This window comes from Gymnoscopelus braueri, assembly GCF_963280865.1.
Source record: "Gymnoscopelus braueri genome assembly, chromosome: 13".
NCBI lineage: Eukaryota > Metazoa > Chordata > Actinopteri > Myctophiformes > Myctophidae > Gymnoscopelus > Gymnoscopelus braueri.
Genome location: NC_137615.1, coordinates 3,368,277 through 3,393,608, shown reverse-complemented (window position 1 = coordinate 3,393,608; position 25,332 = coordinate 3,368,277). Strand labels below are relative to the sequence as shown.

The following is a 25,332-nucleotide window of genomic DNA, read 5'->3' as shown; positions in this document are numbered from 1 at the left end:
TCACAACAACACATTCCTTTGTCCAAAACATTAACATCTCAGGTATTGCTATAGGATTAAAACATGAATATCAAATAAGAGAACCAACCAAAGTGTAAAACGTAATTACTCAAGAACAATCCAAGAACTTCAATTCCAAAAAATGGATGCAAAACGCAGTGAGGTGCAGGTTGTTATTGAATCATATTAGACGATGTGTGAGTAATAATGAAATAAAGCTCATGAACCGGTTTGTGCTCTTAAGCGTTCTCTACACCAATCACTCAATACTAGGTTATCGCTTAAAGTGATATTAGAATACTTATTGGTGTGATGGCACAAGGCCAGGTTCTTACCTACCCAAAAATAGCCCTAAAATCTATAAGCTCACAACGTGAACTATTTTCGGAGCGCGACGACGACGTGAAATTAAGTATAAATCAGTCTTAAAGGCTGATTTTTTTTCTATGGATTAGTCACCCCATGGAGACTTGAATTCATGGATATTTTTTTGTTTATGTCTCATTCCTAAGACAATAATTTGATGACCGGCAGTGGTTCCGGTAGGAGACACAAAGAGTCTCCTTTGTGTCTCCTACCGGAACCGCTGCCAACCGGTCCGCTGGTCATCAAATTATTGGCTTAGGAATGAGACAAAAACTAAAAACGTACCGGCTTCGAATGCTATCAATGCATTGAATGGGACATTATCACATTTTATCAGACCATTGAATGGGCGAAGTAGGCGACATACTGACCTACGCGGAGGCAGAGCAGTCCCCACAACATGATTTACCATTCTGTGCCTATCGGTACATAACTCTATCGGTACATAACTCGGACGGCGCTGAGAAGGCTCAAGCGAACGTCACAACGTTCGGCACGGCAACTCGCTCGATTTAGCTCGCTCGGTGGTCCCTCACGTGGCTCCAGTTCGCTGGAGACTGCACGCCTCCGTCATGGTCCCAAACAGAAACCGAAACTTAACTTTATATATAAGTCATCTCCGTCGGTGGGTCAGTATGTCCTGATAACACCCAATGAATGGTCTGATGAAAGGCGGGTAGGTCAGTATGTCGCCTACTTCGCCCATTCAGTGGTCTGATAAAAGGTGATAATGTCCCATTCAATGCATTGATAGCATCCCAATCAGGTGCCATGGGGTGACTAATCGATAGGAAAAAAAAGTCATTTTGGGGGTGAACTATCCCTTTAAGCCTACGACTGCTCATAAGGAGAGTGGTCAAACTCTAAACCAGTGGTTCTCAACCAGTGGTCCGGGGACCACCAGTGGTCCTTGAGGGGGTTCCAGGGGGTCCCCAGACAAATTAATAGTTAGGAACCAAATTGAACCTTGTGTGTCTGTAACTCTGAGAGTGTACACATGGAACCAAATGGACCCGTTAGTTAAATGAACACTGATGAGGATACTACTGTGTAGATTGGGAGCCCCAAGAAAATCTATATGGTTGAGTCCCTGGCATATCTTTTCAAATGGGGGTCCCTGGGCTAATATGTGTCAATTTGGGGGTCCTTGACGCGAAAAAGGTTGAAAACCAACTGCTCTAAACCACTGTAGTGATCATCTGTCTCATTAATACTCCACTATCTCACCACGTTCGTTACGACTTTCCCTTCATAGTGAATCAATGGCTGTCTAAGCGCCAGCTGTACTGTAGTGTAGGTTCAATGGGTGCCAGCGAACAGGAGGAGCCCATGTGGGGTGGGGGGCTGACGTGAGGACCACCACCCCGGCCCACCAGTACTACCAGCCAGCTGAACCAGGTGGGCTCACAGCTCAAGTCTGTCTCAGGATGAAGGCCGAACACAGGAACAGGTCACACCTGCTTCAGATGCAGAGGCGTGGCCGTTACCTTCCACAGCTCCTGGAAACAGAGACAGAGCAGTCATGGGCATGGACAGTGGTGTAAAAAGTACTCACATGTTTTACTTAAGTAAAAGTATCAATACTGCAATGTAGAAAATACTCTGTTACAGTAAGTAAAAGTCCGGGATAACAAATTTACTTGAGTAAGAGTGCAAAAGTATTGGCATCAGAATGTACTTAAAGTACCAAAAATAAAAGTAGTCATTATGCAGAATGTCCTGTTTCAAGTTTTCAAATGTATAAAAATCTTTTGAAAATAGCAGATCTACAAGCTCACGACGCATTGTGAGCTTGTAGATCGGCTACTTTCAAATGGCTGAAATGTATATAGGGCTGAAGTGGTTAATGTGTGTTCTGTAATAATAATCATAATCTACAAAGTAACTAGTAACTAAAGTTTTCAAATAATTGTAGTGGAGTAAAAAGTACAATATTTGCCTCTGAGATGTAGTGGAGTAGAAGTAAAAGTATTGGAAATTGTAAATACTCAAGTAAAGTACAAATACCTCATAATTGTACTTAAGTACAGTACTTAGGTAAATGTGCTTAGTTACTTTCCACCACTGGGTATGGAATAAATGTTGTCGCTGTATTTTTTCATTTCTCTTTAACAAATCAGGGCTATTGAACACCCTTTACGTCTGTGTGTGGGTTTTAAAGATATTGAACCAAAAGTATTAAAAAGCACTTCTGACTGTCTGTCATACCTCCTAACTCCAACAAAGGTTATTATAATTTTTTCGTCTGACTTGGTCATTGTACTCAATGATGGACAAAACCCATCATTCTCCACATAAATGGTCAAAAACCTCCTAACTCCACTTGAGCTGTATGTAAAAGTGATGATAATATAATAGGTGAACTTTTTGGTGCTACTATATATGACTATGAATTGAATACCAAGGAACTCAATGGAAACAGGACCGCAAGGACTTTTTTGGACGGACCTTTTAGACAAAGAATTTAAATGTAATTGTGCTGTTTTACATGTTTTGCCAAATAAAACCTATTAAATTCAATTCACACATTCAAGTATCTGACAATGTATAAAGTCACCAGACCAACTTTGATGAGTCAGTGTTGTGTTGTTTTAAAAACATGTTTTTTTTTCTCCTTCATTTTCTTGCCCGACAGCAAGATATGCAATGTGCTATTAACCTGCTGCCCATTTGACATGCAATAATACAAATACAAAAATATTATAGTCTAATTGTCTTGTATTTGAGAGTGGTCCTAACTTGACACACAACCAATGTGCTACCTATCGTTTTAATACTAATACTTTAGCTCCATCTAGTGGCCACTGGCACATACAATCTATTCTATCACCTCAAAACTTCTAATCCCTATCTTAGTGCATCAGGTTTGAAAGATATCATTTGATGAATCAAATGAATATGTATTATTGCCATTAAAAAAAAGTCTCTTTTTTTTCTCTCTTTTTTGTATATACTATATATATGAGCTTGTGACTGTCTCACCAGTTGCTCTATGCGTTCATAGTGCAGGTACTGTATAATACTGTATATGAGCTTATGTCTCACCAGTTGCTCTATGCGTTCATAGTGCAGGTACTGTATAATACTGTATATGAGGTTATGTCTCACCAGTTGCTCTATGCGTTCATAGTGCAGGTACTGGGGGAAGGTGGTGGGGAGCTTCTCCACATGGAAGCTGATCCGTCCGTTCTCCATGGTCTGCATCTGGGACAGAGAGCGGTGGAAGTGGTCGTAGGCCTCACAGGATATGTCCATGTGTCTCAGGGTGAAGTTCAGCCTAGTGGGAGGTACGAGGAGAGAAGGGAAAGCACATTATGTGTTGATAATGATCATTAAAAAGCTGGACCTTAAAAAAGTCTCTTAATGTTAGGAGCACCACGTTTCAGTGGCCTGTGGCCTGCAGTGATTTACATTTGACTTTCATTTAATATTCTACTACCTACCTACTACCTACCTGTGAGAAGTACTACATTTTTTTTACTTAAGTAAAAGTATCAATACTGCAATGTAGAAATACAAGTCAAAGTCCGGAATTCAAAATGTACTTGAGTAAAAGTACTGGTATCAAAATGTACTTAAAGTACCAAAAGTAGAAAGTACTCATTATGCAGAATGTCTCATTTCACAAATGTATACAAATCTATTGAAAATAGCAGATCTACAAGCTCTAAGATCTACTGTATATAGGGCTGAAGTGGGTAATGTATGTTTTGTGATAATAATCCAAATCTACAAAGTAACTAGTAATTACAGTTTTCAAATAAGTGGAAATGGAGTAAAAGTAAAAGTACTGAAAATTATAAAAAAAATACTCCAGTAAAGTAAAAATCACACCCTGTGTGAAGTGGGCGGTGTCTTGCTAGCTAATCACAATACGGAATGGAGTCAACCAATCATGTACAAAAAATAAATACATTTATTGAAACACTCTTTATGATGGAAGAAACCATAACTTAAAAAAAACAAATTTATGTTTTTTTTAAAGTTATGGTTTCTTATATAGGGCTATGCACATGTGTCATGTGACACTGGCCAATCACAGTCCTGAATAGACTGTGATTGGCCAATCACGGTGCAGGGTTAGGCGGGGTACATTTTTGGCCAATCACAGCGCAGGATTTGTTTCACCGTCCAAAAATACCTCAAAATTGTACAGTACTTGAGTAAATGTACTTAGTTACTTTACACCCCTGATCTCACCTCTTCTCTATAGACAGGTAGGTAGTACATAAGGTATATTTTTACCTCTTCTCTATAGACAGGTAGGTAGTACATAGGGTATTTTTTTACCTCTTCTCTATAGACAGGTAGGTAGTACATAGGGTATATTTTTTACCTCTTCTCTATAGACAGGTAGGTGGTACATAGGGTATATTTTTACCTCTTCTCTATAGACAGGTAGGTAGTACATAGGGTATATTTTTACCTCTTCTCTATAGACAGGTAGGTAGTACATAGGGTATATTTTTACCTCTTCTCTATAGACAGGTAGGTAGTACATAGGGTATATTTTTACCTCTTCTCTATAGACAGGTAGGTAGTGCAGGGATGCTGGAAGTTACTGCAGAGTCTGTAGAAGGTTCGGAAAAACGCGTCTGTCAGCTCATCATCATAGCAAACTGGAGGCAAAAAGAAACAGATCATAACATTCATGATGTGTTAAAGGAATGACAGCTGTTGAAAACACATCACAACTCATGTATTTCTACCATCATTGTGATTCACAGTCATTCTCCAGAGTCTGACTGAGAAGCACTGTACTGTACTCTGGGGTCATTCACTGAGGCTGTGCTGCCACCTAGTGGGCAATAGGTAAATTAGCAGAAATGTATGTGAATTTGTTTTCAATAGTGCAGTGGTTCTCCGGGGACCAACAGGGGTCCTTGAGGGAGTTCCAGGGGGTCCCCAGCTAAATGATGATAAAGGAAAGTAATCCACATAAAGGAAAGTAATCCACATAAAGGAAAGTCATCCATATAAAGGAAAGTTATCCAACATAAAGGAAGACCGCTCTGTGCCTCTAAAATAGCCTCCTTGTACTAACTTGGACTGTCAAACCTAGGAGGGTTTTCACCAAGTTTCACTTAACTTGTGGACCTGCTGTGCTATTTTACTGGTTTACAATTGCAGTGGTTCTCAAGCCTTTTCATGTCAAGGACCCCCAAATTGACACTTATTAGCCCGCGGACCCCTGCCAAGGCAATTTGAAAATGTGTAATATTATCCATTTAAGAAAACTCTAAAACATATATGTATAGTCATTATTAGTATAATTTCTGTCATAGTAGAGATCCCAGTAGACTAGGGTCCTGTGACTACTAGTTTGCATACCCCTGAATTCATTATACAGAGCCATTGCACCTAGAGGTGTGGCTCGCCTGCAAGACATCAAACAACATGAAACAATACCTTTTCTATGCTGCTGGTTTGGGTTGACACACTTCACCCTGAATGGGTGGCTCTGGGAGAAGCCTATTTAAGTCTGTGCTGGCCATTGCTTCTTCAATTGAGTCCGCATGCATGTCCCATTGAGAGGTGTATGTTCACTCCACTGTATTAATACTTTAAACTCTCTTATACTTTGGAAACTGAATTTGTGTCTGTCTCATTATTATTGTGTTATGGGTGCCCCATCCAGAGTCTGCTTTCACACCCCCATTTGAAAAGATATGCCAGGGACCCCAATGAAGAAGATGTGTACGGCTCTAGCAGTGATTCTCAAACATTTTCAATATAGACTATTTGCACAAAAGAATTGCTGCACCTGCTATTGCTAACCTCATGTTCATACAGTATATATGCTTTTCTTTAATAACTACCATTACCATACTCATGAACATGCTTAGTTATGTGACCTGCCTGTATATAACAGTACAGTATATATCTGTACTAACATTTGAACATTTGTTATTTATTTCAATCTCTATTCTTCTTCCCTTTCCTGACATGTAGGACCACAGTCAGTGGTGTAAAGTAACTAAGTACATTTACTCAAGTACTGTACTTAAGCAATTTTTCCCCAATTTTCAGTACTTTTACTTCTACTCCACTACATCTCAGAGGCAAATATTGTACTTTTTACTCCACTACAATTATTTGAAAACTTTAGTTACTAGTTACTTTGTAGATTTAGATTATTATTACATAACATACATTAACCACTTCAACCCTATATACATTTCGGTCATTTGAAAATAGCAGATCTACGCATTTGAAAAATTGTGATATGGGACATTCTGCATAATGAGTACCTTCTACTTTTGGTACTTTAAGTACAGTTTGATGCCAATACTTTTGTACTTTTACTCAAGTAAATGTTTAATTCCAGACCTTTACTTGTAACAGAGTATTTCTGCATTGCAGTATTGATACTTTTACTTAAGTAAAAAAAGAGGGTTAGTTTTTTTTCCACCACTGACCACAATGAAAACAAGTCCCCAGGACTTTTATATGTTCTCCTTTTAGCCTAAATGTCTGACTGTACCTTTGTGCTGATCACATTACTGACTGATAAGGTAATCAATCAAAGCTGACAGTGCTAAACTACACGTATGAGCTGAGGTCAAAGGTCATACCGTCCGCTGCCAGGATGAACCTAGTGTTGTCATGGAGATCAGCCACTTCCTCCTCCGTCCAGCTGAATTCCACATCAGCGTCTGACAATGAACCAACAACAAATATAATCATATGTTTATCAAGTAAAGAGACTGCTGACACCCTTTCCTCTTCAATTAGACGTCATATTCAAGGATGAGGCAATAAATAAATAAAATGTAATAAAAAAAATCAAACAAAACATTTGTAAACATTCAGAAAATGAATGAATGGTTCTTGTGCAGAAACATAAGGCCCATTCACCTTGAATTTCTTTCAGTTTTTCCTCACATAAAAATAAAACACATCGACACACAGAACTGTACACAAAGTGCAGCTTTATGCCGTAGACAGAGCAGGTTAATATCAGAATACTGATATATTATTGATTTCAGCTGTTTACAATTCCACACATGCAAACATGACCCACTTTAATTACTTCAGTCTATATTAGTACAGTAGCTTAATGACTTTTTTTTATGTCCAATGTCTTTGTATTTAAGTTCATAAAGTTAACATAAGTTTAACTAAATGCATTTGAAATTAAATACAAATGTTACTTTTCAGGATTCCAATAAAAAAATTATTCAGGATTCCAATTCCAAAATGTAAAAAAATAGCAGATCTACAAGCTCAAAATGTGTCGCGATGCGACACGTTTTGAGCTTGTAGATCTGCTATTTTTAGCTACTTTTGTGTGACATACTAGAATGACGAAGTAGGGCATTAATTTACGTTTAACAGTTAAAATATGGAGATAAGAGGTTTCTACCCGACAGCAACAATATGCAACGTGGCCCCCTGGAGTGAGTGTGGACATATAGTGAGGTACAAGAATAAAATATAAAAAACGGCAATCAAAAATGCAGTATAAAGAAAAAAACAGTAGGCTTAGACACACACACACACACACACACACACACACACACACACACACACACACACACACACACACACACACACACACACACACACACACACACACACACACACACACACACACACACACACACACACACACACACACACACGGCTCGGCCCCTAGAAGCCTCCCGATAACGGCGTGCTTGCATGTGTGTGTATGTGCGTTTTATGGGCGTGGTATCGTATGTGTGAGTGATTGGAGAGAGAGAGAGTAATCTTACCTGTACAAAGGTCATGTTGGAGCCAGTCTAGTTGCCTCACCCTGACTTCACCACCTGTTGAACAGACCAGATAAGATAAAAAACTAAACAACAACGTCGTATTCTTCACTGTGTTGTCATTCTCATGCAGTGGTGTAGTGCATTCACTCAAGTCCTGTACTTAAGTACAATATCTAGACACTTTTACTTTGCTGGAGTATTGTCTATACTTTTACTTCTACTCCACTACATCTCTGAGGCAAATATTGTACTTTTATTCCACTACAATTATTTGAAAACTTTAGTTACTAGTTCCTTTGCAGATATAAACTATTATATTATAAAACATACATTAACCACTTTAGCCCTATTTTATACCTAGGCTATTTGAAAATAGCAGATCTACAAGCACACAACGCGTCGCATCGTGACACGTTGTGAGCCATTTTCAAACATTTTAGTACTTTTACTTTAGGTACTTTAAGTACATTTTGATACCAATAATTTTGTATTACCTGCAGGCTCTGTCAGATGTCTATTTAACGTGACGTTCTGCTGACACATGCTGAGAAGATCCTCTCCAACATCTGCAACAGAAGAACGGGACCATTGAGATTACATGGAAACAATACATGTTTATACCTGAGTTTTCTAGTAGGCTACGGTTATCAAATTTAACTCTGGTTCTCGGTGTACCTCTCATTGCCTTAAGTCATTTGCTCAAAACAAATGGATGGTAATGGTCTCAGTGAAGCGTTTATGTTCTCCATTATACCCAAGTGCCTCCCCCGCTAACTTAATAACAGACTGAAAACAGAGAGGCGTGAGATAGGTGAGATACGTGAAACGGAACCTCGCTCCATGTCATCCAACGCTGTTGTCTTGGATGCAGACCACGAGAGAGGATTTGATTTGATCAGATTTTTATTAGGAGTTTTAAAGCACAACAACTCAAAAAGTTTAAGGACATTAAACCCCCATGGGATACGCACGTAAAAGTGTTATAGAAAAAAACACTACTTTCCAAAGTTGTCCTCCTGGTGGAAACAGGAGGGAATTACATAAATGTTACAGCTTCACTCTAATGAATGCTGCTGTGTCCTGAGTATCACACATTAATCACCTTAACACATTTAGACCGGGAAGAATCTGTCATTTTTACATTTATTTTGGCTATTCAAAAATAGCAGATATACAAGCTCTATGAGCTTGTATATCTGCTATTTTTGAAAAATCATAAAAATGTGTGCAAATCTTAAAAGAATAAAAATAATAATAATATATATATATATATATATATATATATATATATATATATATATATATATATATATATATATATATATATATATATATATATATATTATTATTATTTTTATTTTTTTAAGATTTGTATATATATATATATATATATATATATATATATATATTTTTTTTTTTATATATATATATATATATATATATATATATATATATATATATATATATATATATATATATATATATTATTAACGTATTATAAACGTATGTTGCTATAATCAGTGGTTCTCAAACCTTTTCATGTCAAGGACCCCCAAAATGATATGTATTTGGCCGTTGACCCCCATCTCAAAATGTTTTGTTCCAGGGACCCCCATGAAGCAAAGATTTGAGTTACAAATGTTCCCTTTAAAAAATATATATATTCAAAGATTTGCAAAAATGTTCACGATTAAAAAGAAATAGCCAAAGAAATCTAAAATGACACAGATGCGTCCCCGGTCTTAATGAGTTAACGGCAAAACGTCTGTGTGCTCTGTAGCCTCGGTCCAATTAAAGAGTCCCTTATCAGGAATACACAACTCACTGTCTGTTAGGAGGAGTGTGCATAACGCATACTGAGGAGGACACTGGCCCTCATTTATCAACGGAAAGTATAAACCGGCGTATATTTTTCCATATATTCGGCCGTACACCAACGTCGAAGTCACATTTATCAACGAATCCTATACAGGCGATCCTAGCGTACATTGGGTCGCAGCCTTGATAAATGTCACGGCTGAAACCGAGCGTCATTTAAATAACACGCCCTTAAATATTCTGGAAACACCCCGATTTTACGACATGAAGAACCAAAAAAAGAAAGAGTTTCGCCGTTTCGCCGTCTCGCCTCGCCTCGCTGCCTGTCAAGTCACGCACACGCCTCTCACTCACTCACTCACTCACACACTCACAGACACACAGACACACGCCCAACTGTGTCTTTCATGTAATCCGTAGCGATACAATCTTTGTCACGTAGGCTTGTAGCCTACATGAATGACATATTATGATACCAATCACATCGCCATGAATGGAATGCGTTTGCATATTAATTTATTTACCCCATACCGAGCAGTGCGCGTTCGAGTTACACTAAAATAAAGCAGTCAGACTCGGGCAGGCTGCAGTGATTCCGTGCCGCCACGTTAATAAGAGATTGGAGCGTCGGGTTTATATCCTTAACCCAGCCAGGTTGTAGTCTTCATAACTCTCTATGACATAACTCCATACCATAGGACAAGCTACTGTAAGTTTGTACACCTCACTGTCCATGAAAAGATGGTCGGGAGTCCCGAGAATGCGCTCGCGGAAGCGCTCGTATATTTTGAAAATAGCAGATCTACAAGCTCACAACGCGTCGCGATGCGACCCGTTGTGAGCTTGCAGATCTGCTGTTTTAAAATAGCCAATGCAGCCAGATCTGCAAGCTTAACCGAATGACTGTTAAAGCAGTTTGTTTAAATTACTTTATAAAATGTTATATTTTCACAGGGATTATTTATTTTATTAGTGTAGATATACATTTAGGAGTGGATTATGTGTCCAGATGCCTGTCAGACAGTCAGACAATGCTGCTCCGCAGGTCTAGAATGGAATAAACGTGCGCAGCCAAAGTCAACAACTGCTATCGACCAGACGTGAGATTTCAGCGTACGGTAGGATGAAGCCAACGTCAGGATATATTGATAAATGCCGAAAGTTGCGGTGATCTCGCCGTACGGCCATTATTTGGTCTGCACTGCGTTGATAAATGAGGGCCACTGTGTCTCACTGTGTGTGTGTGTGTGTGTGTGTGTGAGTGTGTGTGTGTGTTGGGCCATTTATTGTCCTCTCAGTGACAACTATAAAACAAAACACAATAGTACATTAGAAAATGCACACAAACACTGTTTTCCACCCAGTGGGTTAGAAAGGCTTGAAGCACACAGACACACTTTAAGCACTCCCTCACCCTGGCCTGGCCTGCTCACCCCTTCCTTGAAGCATTAATAATTGTGATATTCTATGTCCATGCTAAAAAATGAAACTCACTATTTAGCCATCTTTACCTACTTTAAGCTACAGTACGTAACCGCCCTGTTCTGTCCCTGGATTAATGTCTCCTATGAAAATAGATGATCTGCTATTTTCACAATATTTACCTGTGGAACCGAGTCAAACTAAATATAATGCCTCAACTCCTACAATTCCAAGTGCTTGTCAGGGTAGTGGGGTCCCCAGCTCATATATGATTATTTTGGGGGGTTGTGGCCTGAAAAGATGGAGAACCACTGATATCATGTATGGGTTGTGTAGTTGTGTATGGGCTGTGTGTGTAGTTATTTATTTCACTCAAGGCTCCAGAACAGTGTCTGACCGCTCTCATGTACTACACACTGAGTATAGGTTACTGCCGTCAGGTAGGATGTACGGGACCCATGCGTTCAACTATAATACTGTAGGTACAAGTACTCCTTTGTCCCTCTGTCAATTACACTCCTCAATGATGTCCTTATGGAGGGCAGACGGCGGGGCAGAAGGTTTTGAGGTGTGCTAAGGTGTTGGTCTTATTGCATTATATGCTGGTTGAGGTGGCTATCATTTATTATGATGGGGGTGATGACTAGGTCTAAACGGATTGTACGTGTCACTGTAAGCCTTACATTTTGTTTTTATTTTTGTCTCTGTCTTCTACTGTATGGTATTGTTTATGCTTCTGGTCTGTGTGTCCAAGACAAATTTCTCCCACGGGAGACAAAATAAAGTAACCTTGAACATGAAGTGATGTTGTTCAGTAAAAGTGGAATTAAGGGCTTGTGTGTTTGTATGTGCCTCCATAGGGGCGCGGCTGTAGATATAATGTATGGGATGTGTAGTTGTGTATGGGCTGTGCGTGAGTGTGTACTTATTTATTTTGCTCAAGGCTCCAGAACATAAAGTGATATTGTTCAGTAAAAGAGTGTTTGTATGTGCCTCTATGGGGGCGCGGCTGTAGAGTATCTGTGCAGGTTGTGGACTTTGAATCTCACCTGAGTGTCAACTGATTCCTGCCAAGCCCTTTCTTATCAGCAGAATACAAGAGACAAGGTTCAGTGTGGCTTGTCTTTACGAACCAATCAGAAAGGATCTCTCATCTCATGTGACCTCTGAGGAAATTAAACGTCAGTCAGTCAGTCAGTCAGTCAGTCGGTCAGACAGACAGACAGTGGTACTAAAATGGCGCAGCAGGGAGTTGGAGTGGATCAGGATCAGTTGTGTTGTTCTATCTGTCTGGATCTACTGAAGGATCCAGTGACTGTTCCCTGTGGACACAGCTACTGCAGGAGGTGTATCGAGGGATTCTGGAACCAGGATGATCAGAGAGGGAGGTTCAGCTGTCCACAGTGCAGACACACCTTCATCCCAAGACCTGTTCTGAAGAAAAACACCATGTTGGCTGATGTGGTGGAGAGCCTGAAGAAGACAGGACTCCAAGATGTTCCTCCTGATCACTGCTACGCTGGAACTGGAGATGTGGCCTGTGATTTCTGCACTGGGAGGAGACTGAAAGCTGTGAAGACTTGTCTTCAGTGTCTGGTCTCTTACTGTGACACTCACCTCCAGCCTCACTATCAGTCTCCTGCCTTTAAGAAACACAAGCTGGTCAAAGCCTCCAGCGAGCTTCAGGAGAACATCTGCTCTCATCACAACAAGGTGAATGAGCTTTTCTGTCGTACCGATCAGCAGTGTATCTGCTCTCTGTGCTCTGTGGAAGAACACAAAGGTCACGATACGACCTCGGCTGCAGCAGAACGTACTGAGAGACAGAAAGAGCTCGATACGAGTCAGCAGAACATCCAACAGAGAATCCAGGAGAGAGAGAATTACCTGAAGGTGCTTCACCAGGAGGTGGAGTCCATCAACCACTGTGCTGACAGAGCAGTGGAGGACAGTGACACCATCTTTACTGAGTTCATCCCTCCCATGGAGAGAAGACGATCTGAGGTGAGGGAGCTGATCAGAGAGCAGCAGGAACGTGAAGTGAGTCTTGCTGAAGAACTGAGGAGGCGTGTGGAGCAGGAGGTCACTGACCTGAGGAGGAGACATGCTGAGCTGGAGCAGCTCTCGCTCACAGAGGATCACATCCATTTTCTACAGCGTTACACCTCCTCCCTCTCAAGGATCAGTGAATCTACACACCCAGTCAGCAGCAATGTCCGTCCTCTGAGATACTTTGAAGATGGGACTGTGGCCGTGTCCAAGATGAGAGACAGACTAGAGGACATTCTTACAGAGGAAGGGACAAACGTCTCAGAGACAGTGAACAGAGTGGATGTTTTACTGCCAACACCACCAGAACCCAAGACCAGAGCTGACTTCTTACAATATTCACGTCCAATCACACTGGATCCAAACACAGCTCATCAACTCCTGTCTCTGTCTAAAGGGAACAGAAAAGTAACAATGATGGGCAAACCACAATCATATCCTGATCACCCAGAGAGATTCACTGTATATCCTCAGGTTCTGAGTATAGAGAGTCTGACTGGACGCTGTTACTGGGAGGTAGAGTGGAGTGGTTGTGTTCTTATAGCAGTCTCATATAAAGATATCCGCAGAACAGGGTTTGGTCTTGAATGTGCATTTGGATCCAATGATAAATCGTGGTCTTTACAGTGTACCAAACAAGGTTATACTTTCAGACACAGAGGCATTGTAACTAACATCCCAGGCCGTGTGTCCTCCAGAGTAGGAGTGTACCTGGACCACAGTGCAGGTACTCTGTCCTTCTACAGTGTGTCTGACACCATGACTCTCCTCCACACAGTCCACACCACGTTCACACACAACCTCTATGCTCGATTTTGGCTTCCATATTTATCTGGAGGCACTGCTGAGTTGTGTGACCTCAAGTAAATCACTGTTTTGTTTTACTTTAAAAAAGAAAAAAGAAAGAAAGAAACACCTCACAAGACATGTTATTACGTTCATTGTGGGACAGTTACTGGTTGCTATAGCAGCTTGTGGCAACTGAAAAGACAACTGAGTCTTTCTCAGATTTTCTTTTCTTATATAGCATATTATGGCAAAAATTGTGAAAATCCATTTTGTTTAAAAGCAGTAATACTCTTGAGGATGTACTCTGTTGTTTAGTAACACAGGGATTTCAGTTAAAACTACAGTACGTAAAAATAATGACTGTGATTGTTCTTTATAAATTATTATATATATATATATTTTTTTTTGCCGCTGTGATGACTGAGTTGAAGATCACAAACTGATAATGACACATCATTAACTGTGCCGTAGCCTGGTGGTGGTGAGATTGAATGTCATACATAACATGTCATGTCATTATTTTAATTTTTTTGCCAGTATTTTTTTCCAGTATTTTTTGTGTTGAAATTTGATTGATTTGTTGGTGCCAATATATATGACTATGAATTGAATACCAAGGACCTCAATGGAAACAAGACCACAAGGACTTGGGACAGACCTTTTAGACAAAGTATTTTAAATGTAATTGGGCTGTTTAAAAAAAAAAATTCTAATACAATATTCAAATCAAATCAAATGTCATGTTAAATCTTTAATAAAGTCAAATCTAATGATAACTTGTGCTCTCTCTTTGTGCAAATTCACTTCCACTTCAGTCTGTCCAGCCTCTCACTATAACATTAACCCATTAAGACCGGGAACGCATACTGTCTTCTAAATCCAAAACAGTTTTTTTTTAAAAAACCTACAGTATGTTGCTATGTATAATATCAGTGGTTCTCAAACTTTGTTCATGTCATGGACCCCCAAAATGATATGTATTTGTCCACGGACCCCCATCTCAAAATATGTTGTTCCAGGGACCCCCACCAGAAGCAAATATTTGAGTTAAAAATGTATATTATTATCATATTATATTCAAAGATTTGCACACATTTTCACAATTTCTTTTTTTTCAAAAATAGCAGATCTACAAGCTCATAGCGCGGCACTCGGTGCCGCACTATGAGCTTGTAGATCTGCTATTTTTTAATAGCCGAAGACTGCCGCACTATGAGCTTGTAGATCTGCTATTTTTTCATAGCCAAAGACATCTTAACTCATTCACTGCCACACTTATTGCTGGCCGCGTTTGCCCACTGCCAGAGATTTTTCATTGAAAAAAAAAAGTACTCAGGAGCTGAGATACAGATTTTTTACGTTTTAAGTTAACAAGGAAGTGGATGGGAGTCTAGATCTTCGAAAAATCATATCTTCTTGGTCTTTGGGTCAAATTTGAAATTTGAAAAAATTGAAAAAATTTAAAAAAATTAATTTCTTTTAAAGATGAAAAAAATGAAAAAATGATTTTTTTTTTACATCAGTGGCAGTATTGGTAAACGGGAATAATTACGTCAATTACCGGTACTTCAGAGGCAGTGAATGAGTTAAAGTGACACACAGATGCGTTCCCGGTCTTAACACATTGATTGCCAGAATTATTTCAGATTTTTTGCATTTTCATGCCAGGGTTTTTACATTGAAAAAAAAAAGTACTCAGGAGCTGAGATACAAAATTTTAAAGTTTTAAGTTAACAAGGAAGTGGATGGGAGTCTAGATCTTCGACAAATCATATCTCCTTGGTCTTTGGGTCAAATTAAAAAAAAAGAAATTAAAAAAAATTAATTGAAAATTATTTTTTTCCCTAAAAACGAGTTAACTCGATCTAGGCAATCAATGTCTTAAAGGGTTAAGTGAGAGTGTTTTCTGGAGGTATAGATATAATTAAGTCACGGTCTTGTGATCAAACGGCGCTTAAATAAAATAAATCTCTCTTCCACCCTGTGACACGGCGGCGGGCATCGAACCGTTTACCTGTGCAGTAAACTGTTTTGGCCAGAGTTGCCATGACGACGCTGGTCAGGCCCGTTCCGGCCCCCAGCTCCAGCACCGTGGCCCCTCTGAACGTGGCCAACTGAGAGAGGATGTAGTCGGCCAATAGGAACGCCCCGCGCCACACCTGACCAATAGCAGGAGGGGAGGAGGGAGGGAAGATGAGGGAATAATGCAGTGTAAAAAAATAACGACATTACGTTCAACAAGTTGTCTGAAAGCAGGCGGTCATTAATCCAGGAATGCATCTGTGTATCATTTTTACATTCCTTTGGCTATTAGAAAATAGCAGATCTACAAGCTCATAGCGCGGCACCGAGTGCCGCGCTATGAGCTTGTAGATCTACTATTTTAGAAAAATCATGGAAGATTTTGTGCAAATCTTTGAATATATATAAATTTTTAACTCAAATCTTTGCTTCTGGTGGGGGTCCCTGGAACAACGTATTCTGAGATGGGGGGGGGGACAAATACCTATTATTTTGGGGGTCCTTGACATGAAAAAAGTTTGAGAATCACTGATATAAGTTGGGATTTATCAGACATTTGTTCAATCCCCCAGAAGCAAAGGTTTGAGTTATAAATGTTTGCTATTTAAATTATATATATTCAAAGAAATGCACAAACTTTCACGATTTTTCAAAAAAAATTGCAGATCTACAGGCTTGTATGAGCTTGTAGATCTGCTATTTTTTAATAGCCAAAGAATAAGATAATGGTTAAAGTGGTTAAAATCTAAAATGACAGATCATGCGTTCTCGGTCTTAAAGGGTCAATTACCGTCAGAGATGACATGAATGACAGCGTACTGACAGAGTTGACATGAATGACAGCGTACTGACAGAGTGACATGAATGACAGTGTACTGACAGAGTGACATGAATGACAGTGTACTGACAGAGTGACATGAATGACAGTGTACTGACAGAGTGACATGAATGACAGTGTACTGACAGAGTGACATGAATGACAGTGTACTGACAGAGTGACATGAATGACAGTGTACTGACAGAGTGACATGAATGACAGTGTACTGACAGAGTGACATGAATGACAGAGTACTGACAGAGTGACATGAATGACAGCGTACTGACAGAGTTGACATGAATGACAGCGTACTGACAGAGTGACATGAATGACAGTGTACTGACAGAGTGACATGAATGACAGTGTACTGACAGAGTGACATGAATGACAGTGTACTGACAGAGTGACATGAATGACAGTGTACTGACAGAGTGACATGAATGACAGCGTACTGACAGAGTTGACATGAATGACAGCGTACTGACAGAGTGACATGAATGACAGTGTACTGACAGAGTGACATGAATGACAGTGTACTGACAGAGTGACATGAATGACAGTGTACTGACAGAGTGACATGAATGACAGTGTACTGACAGAGTGACATGAATGACAGAGTACTGACAGAGTGACATGAATGACAGTGTACTGACAGAGTGACATGAATGACAGTGTACTGACAGAGTGGTTAAATGCTGCACTGTTAGTTTTTAACTGTCAAATGTCAACCGGAAAACTGACGACGGCTTGAAACAACATTCAGTAGAAGAGGAGCGTTATCACTCTAGAGCAGTGGTTCTCACACTTTTTTAATATATTTGGCCGCAGACCCCCATCTCAAAATATTTTGTTCCAGGGGACCCCAGAAGCAAAGATCTGAGTTACAAATGTTCACTTAAAAAAATGTATATATTCAAAGATTAGCAAAAAAAAAATCACTATTTTTTAAGTGCCACGCTATGAGCTTGTAGATCTGCTATTTTTGAATAACCAAAGTATAAAATATGGATAAAGGGGTTCAAATGATTGTGATGCTTTTAATAACTAATTTTGCTGTGGACCCCCACGTACCCCCCAAGGACCCCTGGGGGGTTCCTGGACCCCACTTTGAGAACCAATGCTCTAGACTCTCTCTAGCACTCACACAAGCTAGCCGTCTTGATGGCACTTGTCCTATCACTCACTTCTTGATCTGGACAGTTGTGACACTTCGTAATTCAAGCTTAATGTTTAACTAAATGAGCTGCAGATTAAAACACAGATAGCAAGGATTCATTCATCAGTGATATCAGACTGTTGCCTCATCACAGGAGACAAAGTCTAACTGTTGTGACGTCACACCCGTGGTATCTATATTCTAATCTACAGATTGTATTTGAAGGCCCTGATACACGTATCAATCAACTTTAGAGTGAATATCAACAGACAAACACAAACATTTTGCAATTTTAGAACTTTTTTTTTCCACTTTTCAATATAAACGTGAAATGTCAACATAAAAATGTACGTTGCTTGTTGATATTGATACAAAAATCGATATGTGCATCAGGGCCTAATAATAATAATAATAATAATAATGAATTGCATTTTTATGGCGCTTTTCTAAGTACTCAAACTTACTCAAAGCGCCTTATTCATTCATTCATTCATACGGGGGGGGGGGGGGGGGGACATTGGGAGGTGAAGCGGTGAACAGTCGACGCCAGCGTCCTCACTTTTCCCACATTCACACCCCAATGGTGGCAAGCTAGCGCCCACCGACTCAGGGCCTAGGCTAGGGCCTACTCCTATTTATGTCAAACAAACAGGAATGTGGTGAGTGCCGTGGACTGTGTGTTCTGATGTCCAGTGCTATTATGCAATTCTGTTGTCATCAATATGTCTGGGATGTTGATGTGAATGTAACATCACAGGGAGAGATGTTGATGTGAATGTAACATCACAGGGAGAAGGTGTTGATGTGAATATAACATCACAGGGAGAAGATGTTGATGTGAATGTAACATCACAGGGAGAGATGTTGATGTGAATATAACATCACAGGGAGAAGATGTTGATGTGAATGTAACATCACAGGGAGAAGATGTTGATGTGAATATAACATCACAGGGAGAAGATGTTGATGTGAATGTAACATCACAGGGAGAAGGTGTTGATGTGAATATAACATCACAGGGAGAAGATGTTGATGTGAATGTAACATCACAGGGAGAAGGTGTTGATGTGAATGTAACATCACAGGGAGAAGATGTTGATGTGAATATAACATCACAGGGAGAAGATGTTGATGTGAATGTAACATCACAGGGAGAAGGTGTTGATGTGAATATAACATCACAGGGAGAAGATGTTGATGTGAATATAACATCACAGGGAGAAGATGTTGATGTGAATGTAACATCACAGGGAGAGATGTTGATGTGAATGTAACATCACAGGGAGAGATGTTGATGTGAATATAACATCACAGGGAGAAGATGTTGATGTGAATGTAACATCACAGGGAGAAGGTGTTGATGTGAATATAACATCACAGGGAGAAGATGTTGATGTGAATGTAACATCACAGGGAGAGATGTTGATGTGAATGTAACATCACAGGGAGAAGATGTTGATGTGAATGTAACATCACAGGGAGAGATGTTGATGTGAATGTAACATATAATATATATATAATATAATGTAACATCACAGGGAGAAGGTGAGACTAACCTGTTTGCCCACATCTTCCAGAGTAGTGGCCATGGTGTGCTCTGTAAATCGTTTGGAAATGTACATTAAGCACATTATTAAACACATTATTACCCTATGCAAACATACACCCACATACAGTCCATAACACATTAACACAGACACGTCATGCCAGGGTAAAGACAGCTGAGCTGCAGCTAATTAAATTAATAATATGTCTGTATATTTAGGTACGCCAAACTGCAAGCACTGTGACAACAGTCAACATATTCATTGTAAAGGCTTGATAACTGGCACGCTGAAACATAAAAGCTTGCACACTATTAATGTGGTTAGCTGTAGCTGTGTTTACCCTGTTATGTCTGTGAAAAGTGTCCATTGATAATCTGGCACAGATATGATGCAATTCAGGGTTTCTCTGTATTCACACACACCCTGCATGCTCAAGATCCTTCATAGAATAAGTGACCTTTACATCTTCACAATCACACCCACCCTGGCAGGTCACTAGATGTTTACAACCACGGTTTACTGGCTGTCCCTGGGTCAAGACTATAAACTACACATTGTGGAGTCTTAGTGGTTCCCAAGCTCCAGACCCCAAAAGAGACAAAATACTTTTTTTCAATGGGGACTTGAATTCATGGATATTTTTGGTTTTTTGTCTCATTCCTATAAGCCAATAATCTGATGACCAGCGGACCGGTAGGCAGCGGTTCCGGTAGGAGACACAAAGGAGACTCTTTGTGTCTCCTACCGGAACCGCTGCCGGTCATCAAATTATTGTCTTAGGAATGAGACATAAAACTGAAAAATATCCATGAATTCAAGTCTCCATGGAGTGACTAACGAACTAATCCATAGGAAAAAGAAGTCATTTTGGGGGTGAACTATCACTTTAAGTCCTATTTAATAGTGACATCAGCCGATCTGCATGTGTTGTGAGCTATAATAAATGTGCTACTTTCACCATAAGTTTGTAAAATGTATGGAATATAATTCTGAACTTCTGTTGAAAACTTTTTTGGGAACATTTCTTTCTGGTGTCACACACTGAAAAACTAAAGTATGAATCAGGCTTTACCGACCGATCCTTATGACATCTTTGAGGTACTGGTGGTCTTCATCGTCCTGCTCTTCATCATCGTCTTCTTCATCGTAAGTGGCTGTTGATTGGCTGAGGATGGTAGGACACACCTGGGTTCTGCTGACCCTCTCTGTCTGGACGTTCTGTCTGGGCCTGATGGAGAATAACAGCATTCCCTCTGACTTCTGTTTTTCAAGGTAACATTTTTAATCATGCAGAACGAACACACGCACACACACACACACACACACACACACACACACACACACACACACACACACACACACACACACACACACACACACACACACACACACACACACACACACACACACACACACACACACACACACACACACAGAGAGGTTCTCAGATATTTTCATGTCAAGGACCCCCAAATGAATATGCATTTGGCCGCAGACCCCCATCTGAAAATATTTTGTGTCAGGGACCCCCATACAAAATTTGTGTTGTTAAAATGTTTCCAAACTGTTAAAGGAGAGATCCAGTCATTTTAGGTGTTTGCTTTGATGTGTCGCTAATCACTCACCAACATACCAGGGGCAGTTTAGGGCAGCCATAGCTGAGTGGCTAGGGAGCCAGAGGCCCTGGTTGCCCCAGGTACGATTCCAGGCCAGGCCAGCAAATGTGTCGATGATATGAAATTTGTCCCTGAGCAAGACTCTTAACCCCTAATTGCTCACAGGCCCTCATTGGAAACAAGACCGTAGGGACTTTCATGAACGGACCTGTTAAAGGAATTATCCTTAGTTGACATGGAGTTGGTTGCTTGTTTCTCTCACAGAATCTGGCAACACCGAGGACTAGCTTCCACGTCGTTCTGCATGAACGGCAGCTCATAAGGGACATTCAGTGCATGTTTGAGTGTCAGTACACTGCATAATGAGGGTTAGTGGGAAAAAAAGAACTTTGGAGCTGCTAAAATAGGCGATTTTCGTTTATACACATTACTCCATTCTGCCTGTGGGAGGGGTCTCCACAATGGACAACAGGGGCTTCTATGAAAAAAGTCAACTGCCCCATGTATGTTAGGGGTGTCACGATACTCGATACGTATCGAAATCGAACCGAAAATGACGTACGATACAGTGAAATCAAAAGCCGTATCGCGATTCAAGGGTTAAAAAAAATACTCCCGCGCATGCGCACATCCGATTGCACATCCGGGTGAAGCCATTCTGGAGTCGCTGTTGTGTTTTTCCGTGCATCGCGCATGCGTGCTTACGACGGGGGAGGAAAAAAAAGACGACAGGACAAACCCACACACAGTGCACACTGCACACCGCAGAGGAGTTTGGAGGAGAGTCAGAGAGAGAGACGGCTGTAGCGTTGCGTCTGTAATACTACTTTACATTTCACCATGGCCACTGCTGAAGCCAGCGATGGTAATGATGATACACAAACGGAAGAATTGGAAAACCCTCCCGCTTCCTTTAAGTCAAAAGTCTGGCAATATTTGGGCTTCCCAGTGAATTATGAGGGCACCCGACGCGTTGTAGACAAAACGGCTACCGTTTGTCAATTATGCTCCACATTGATAGTTGCTCTGTCTTCTCTATTTCCCGCTCTACACCTATACCTCTCGGCCAAAAATAGCCGATCTACAAGCTCACAACGCCTCACAGCGCGAGGCGTTGTGAGCTTGTAGATCTGCTATTTTTGGCTAAAGTTCACCTCAGAAAAAGGATGGGGTTAAGGTAAAAAAAAAAAAAACCTGTTGAAGACCCCTGGCTTAGCTTATTATTCACATTTCTTGTTTGTTAAAGCTCTTACTTGTTCAAACAATGTGAACATACTTTAAGATGTTTAAGAACATGTAGCCAAATAACAGTTGTCTTTGGATCCTTTTTTCTTACATGTTCAACTTTGTATTTAGATTTTATTTAGTTATAGAGCTTCACAAGAATGTTGTTGTTAACTCATCTTAAAGAAGAATCTGAAAATGACAGTTGTTGTAAGGGCATAAAACCCTTTTTGTTATTCTTATTCTCATTTGATATTATTCAAATAAAAGGGACTTATTGAGAAACATGTGTTTTTCTTTACAAATCAAGACAATAGCCTAAATTAATGATCATATAGCCCTCAAAGCTGAAAAAAAGGACGTTTAAAAATATATATCATATCGAAAATCGAATCGAATTGTAACCTTAAAATCGAAAGTCGAATCGAATCGTGGATTAGGCGTATCGTGACACCCCTAATGTATGTTGGTGAGTGATTAGCGACACATCAAAGCAAACACCTAAAATGACTGGATCTCTCCTTTAAACAATGTGTAAAATATCATACTTACAGGTTCACAATGTGTCACATGACTGGCATCAGCTATTTTCAAATAGCTGATGTCTCTAGGTGTAAAGTGGTTTAAAGCCCCTCAAGGACCCCTGGGGGTCCCCAGACCCCACTTTGAGAACCAGTGCTGTACCAAACCATCTGTGGCCAGATGTATGAGGGTTAGTTGGTTATTGGTTGGTTGAACGTACCTTCGTGTCACCTCCAGGTCCCCATCCTCGTCTAGGATTGGCTGCACAGTTCCGTCCACTTCCTCCTCTGCCACCAGCGTGCTCCCTTTCTCATCTTCCCTCCCACCGTCTTCCTGTGTGTCACCGTGTAAATCTTCCCCGAGAGTAGTGGGAATGAGCTTGAACTTGGAAACAAAGACTGAGGACAATTGCAAAAAGAAAAAAAAAATTATTCATAATATGAATAAAACATTTTAAAAAAATAAAATAAACACGTTCTAAATCATGTTTTTACTACAAGTACAACATGAAATGTTATTGTTATACTAAAATGTGTTTCTTTGACAAAGCTTTCTAGATGTTACGTTGCTATGGAAGCAGAAACTTATAACATTACTTGCACACGCAGGAAATGCTGTCTCTGTGAGGTTGGTGCATTACACTGAATAACAACAGTATAAATGCTGTCTCTGTGAGGTTGGTGCATTACACTGAATAACAACAGTATTATAGACCCCTTAACAGACGACGTCACACTGGTTGAAAGAGTCATACTGGTTGCAAATGAAACCCATTCTGTCAAGTCTCGCTAGGACGCGCCTCACTAGCCAACAACACAAGAGGGGGTTGGGGTGTACTGAAACCAGCGCATTGTGGGCGGCCATAGCTGAGTGGTTAGTGAGCCCGCCTAGGGAACCAGAGGCCCTGGTTGCCCCAGGTTCGATTCCAGGCTATCCCAGCATATGCGCCGATGATATGAAATTTGTCCCTGAGCAAGACTCTTAACCCCAATTGCTCACAGGTTCTCATTGGAAACAAGACCGCAAGGACTTTCATGAACGACCTGTTAAAAAGGAATTATTACCCCGAAACAACAGGTTGAGAATTGATTGTGTGAAACAATCACCTGTGCGTCCAGTCTCAATGTTGGTAAACAAATAATTGGTCTATAAGAAATACTTGGAATTTGGAGTTTGCATGTTCTCCCCGTGTCTCCTAGGATAGTTAATACCCTCACAAAAATATGTAGTAATCCTGGTCGCTATAATGCCTCCCTCTGGTCAGCCGGGGCGCCTGATGGAGGGGAAAGGAACTGGTTGGAATAACGTGTTCCTTCCATGCGCTACGTCCTACCGGGGAAACTCCCCCCTGTCAGGTGACAAGAAGGTCTGTTGGCTCTCATGCATTGAAGTAGGCATGAGCTCGGCCCTGGCCTCCCTAGGCTGGTGGGGGGAGTGTAGCGCCCAGGATCACTTAGCAAATTGGCACCGGTGAAAAAAGGGTTACAAAATCGAGGGATAAAAAAAAAAAAAGAAGAAATACTTGGAATGGAAGTTCTCAAACGGAGAGGACACGGTTGAGGCGTACCATAAGGCGAGTTTATACACACACACACCTGGCTGTCCTACGCGGTTGAGGCGTACCATAAGGCGAGTTTATACACACACACACACACACACCTGGCTGTCCTACGCGGTTGAGGCGTACCATAAGGCGAGTTTATACACACACACACACACACCTGGCTGTCCTACGCGGTTGAGGCGGGCCATAAGGTGGCGTACGTTGGGCAGCAGCAGGTGAACGTCTGACAGAACGGTGTCATAGTGGAAGGTGATGCGGTCCATGGCTCCTCCCACATCACCTCAACGACAGCTACTGATGTGGTGGTGTGATCCTCAATGCCTGGAGACAATGCCTGGAGACACACACACACACTTTTAGAATTACATTTTTATATATATATAATAAAAAAAATATTTTTTTTAAATAGCAGATCTACAAGCTCACGACGTCTCACTGCAACCTGTTGAGGTGTTGCAGATCTGCTATTTCCAATGTGTGACACCGCCATGCAATTAAATATAAATCAGGCTTAACTCTAATCCCAACCCCCTAAACCTAACCTCTAGACTATGTCTATTCCTAATCCTAATCTAACCTAACCCCTACACCTAACCTCTAGATTATGTCTATTCCTAATCCTAACCTAACCCCTACACCTAACCTCTAGACTATGACTATGTCTATTCCTAATCCTAATCT

The 25,332-nt window shown here is 40.5% G+C and overlaps 2 protein-coding genes across 3 annotated transcripts in view; one reads left to right on the top strand and one right to left on the bottom strand.

Moving 5' to 3' along the window:
- LOC308097978 (stonustoxin subunit beta-like) overlaps positions 1-14,261 on the top strand; it is a gene marked incomplete at both ends in the record, with an annotated part of 149,034 nt that extends 134,773 nt beyond the window's left edge. Inside the window, one exon of one of the 2 annotated variants that reach the window (XM_080446171.1) lies at positions 13,641-14,261. In XM_080446171.1, the coding sequence (XP_080302297.1) occupies positions 13,641-14,261 (621 nt within the window). Of the gene's footprint in view, positions 1-12,581 lie in introns of those variants that run through there. The other variant, XM_080446170.1, reaches the window with a different exon arrangement.
- On the bottom strand, positions 603-24,966 carry mettl22 (methyltransferase 22, Kin17 lysine). The gene is made up of 11 exons (XM_080446178.1): positions 24,809-24,966; positions 23,308-23,485; positions 20,802-20,953; positions 19,735-19,775; positions 16,198-16,342; positions 8,600-8,671; positions 8,106-8,159; positions 6,942-7,022; positions 4,883-4,985; positions 3,475-3,643; positions 603-1,865 (listed from the first exon to the last, which is right to left on the bottom strand). Exons 1-11 carry the CDS (start codon positions 24,912-24,914, stop codon positions 1,818-1,820), a joined length of 1,149 nt encoding a protein of 382 aa, XP_080302304.1. The 5' UTR covers positions 24,915-24,966; the 3' UTR covers positions 603-1,817.
- Positions 24,967-25,332: the final 366 nt, after the last annotated feature.

Excerpts from the sequence above, each read along its gene's own strand:
- mettl22 (XM_080446178.1), bottom strand. The coding sequence starts at position 24,914 with ATGGACCGCATCACCTTCCACTATGACACCGTTCTGTCAGACGTTCAC. Across the intron at positions 23,486-24,808 it reads CAACCGCGTAGGACAGCCAG|TCTTTGTTTCCAAGTTCAAG; the intron begins GTGTGTGTGTGT and ends AATTGTCCTCAG. Across the intron at positions 4,986-6,941 it reads GTTCATCCTGGCAGCGGACG|TTTGCTATGATGATGAGCTG; the intron begins GTATGACCTTTG and ends TTTTGCCTCCAG.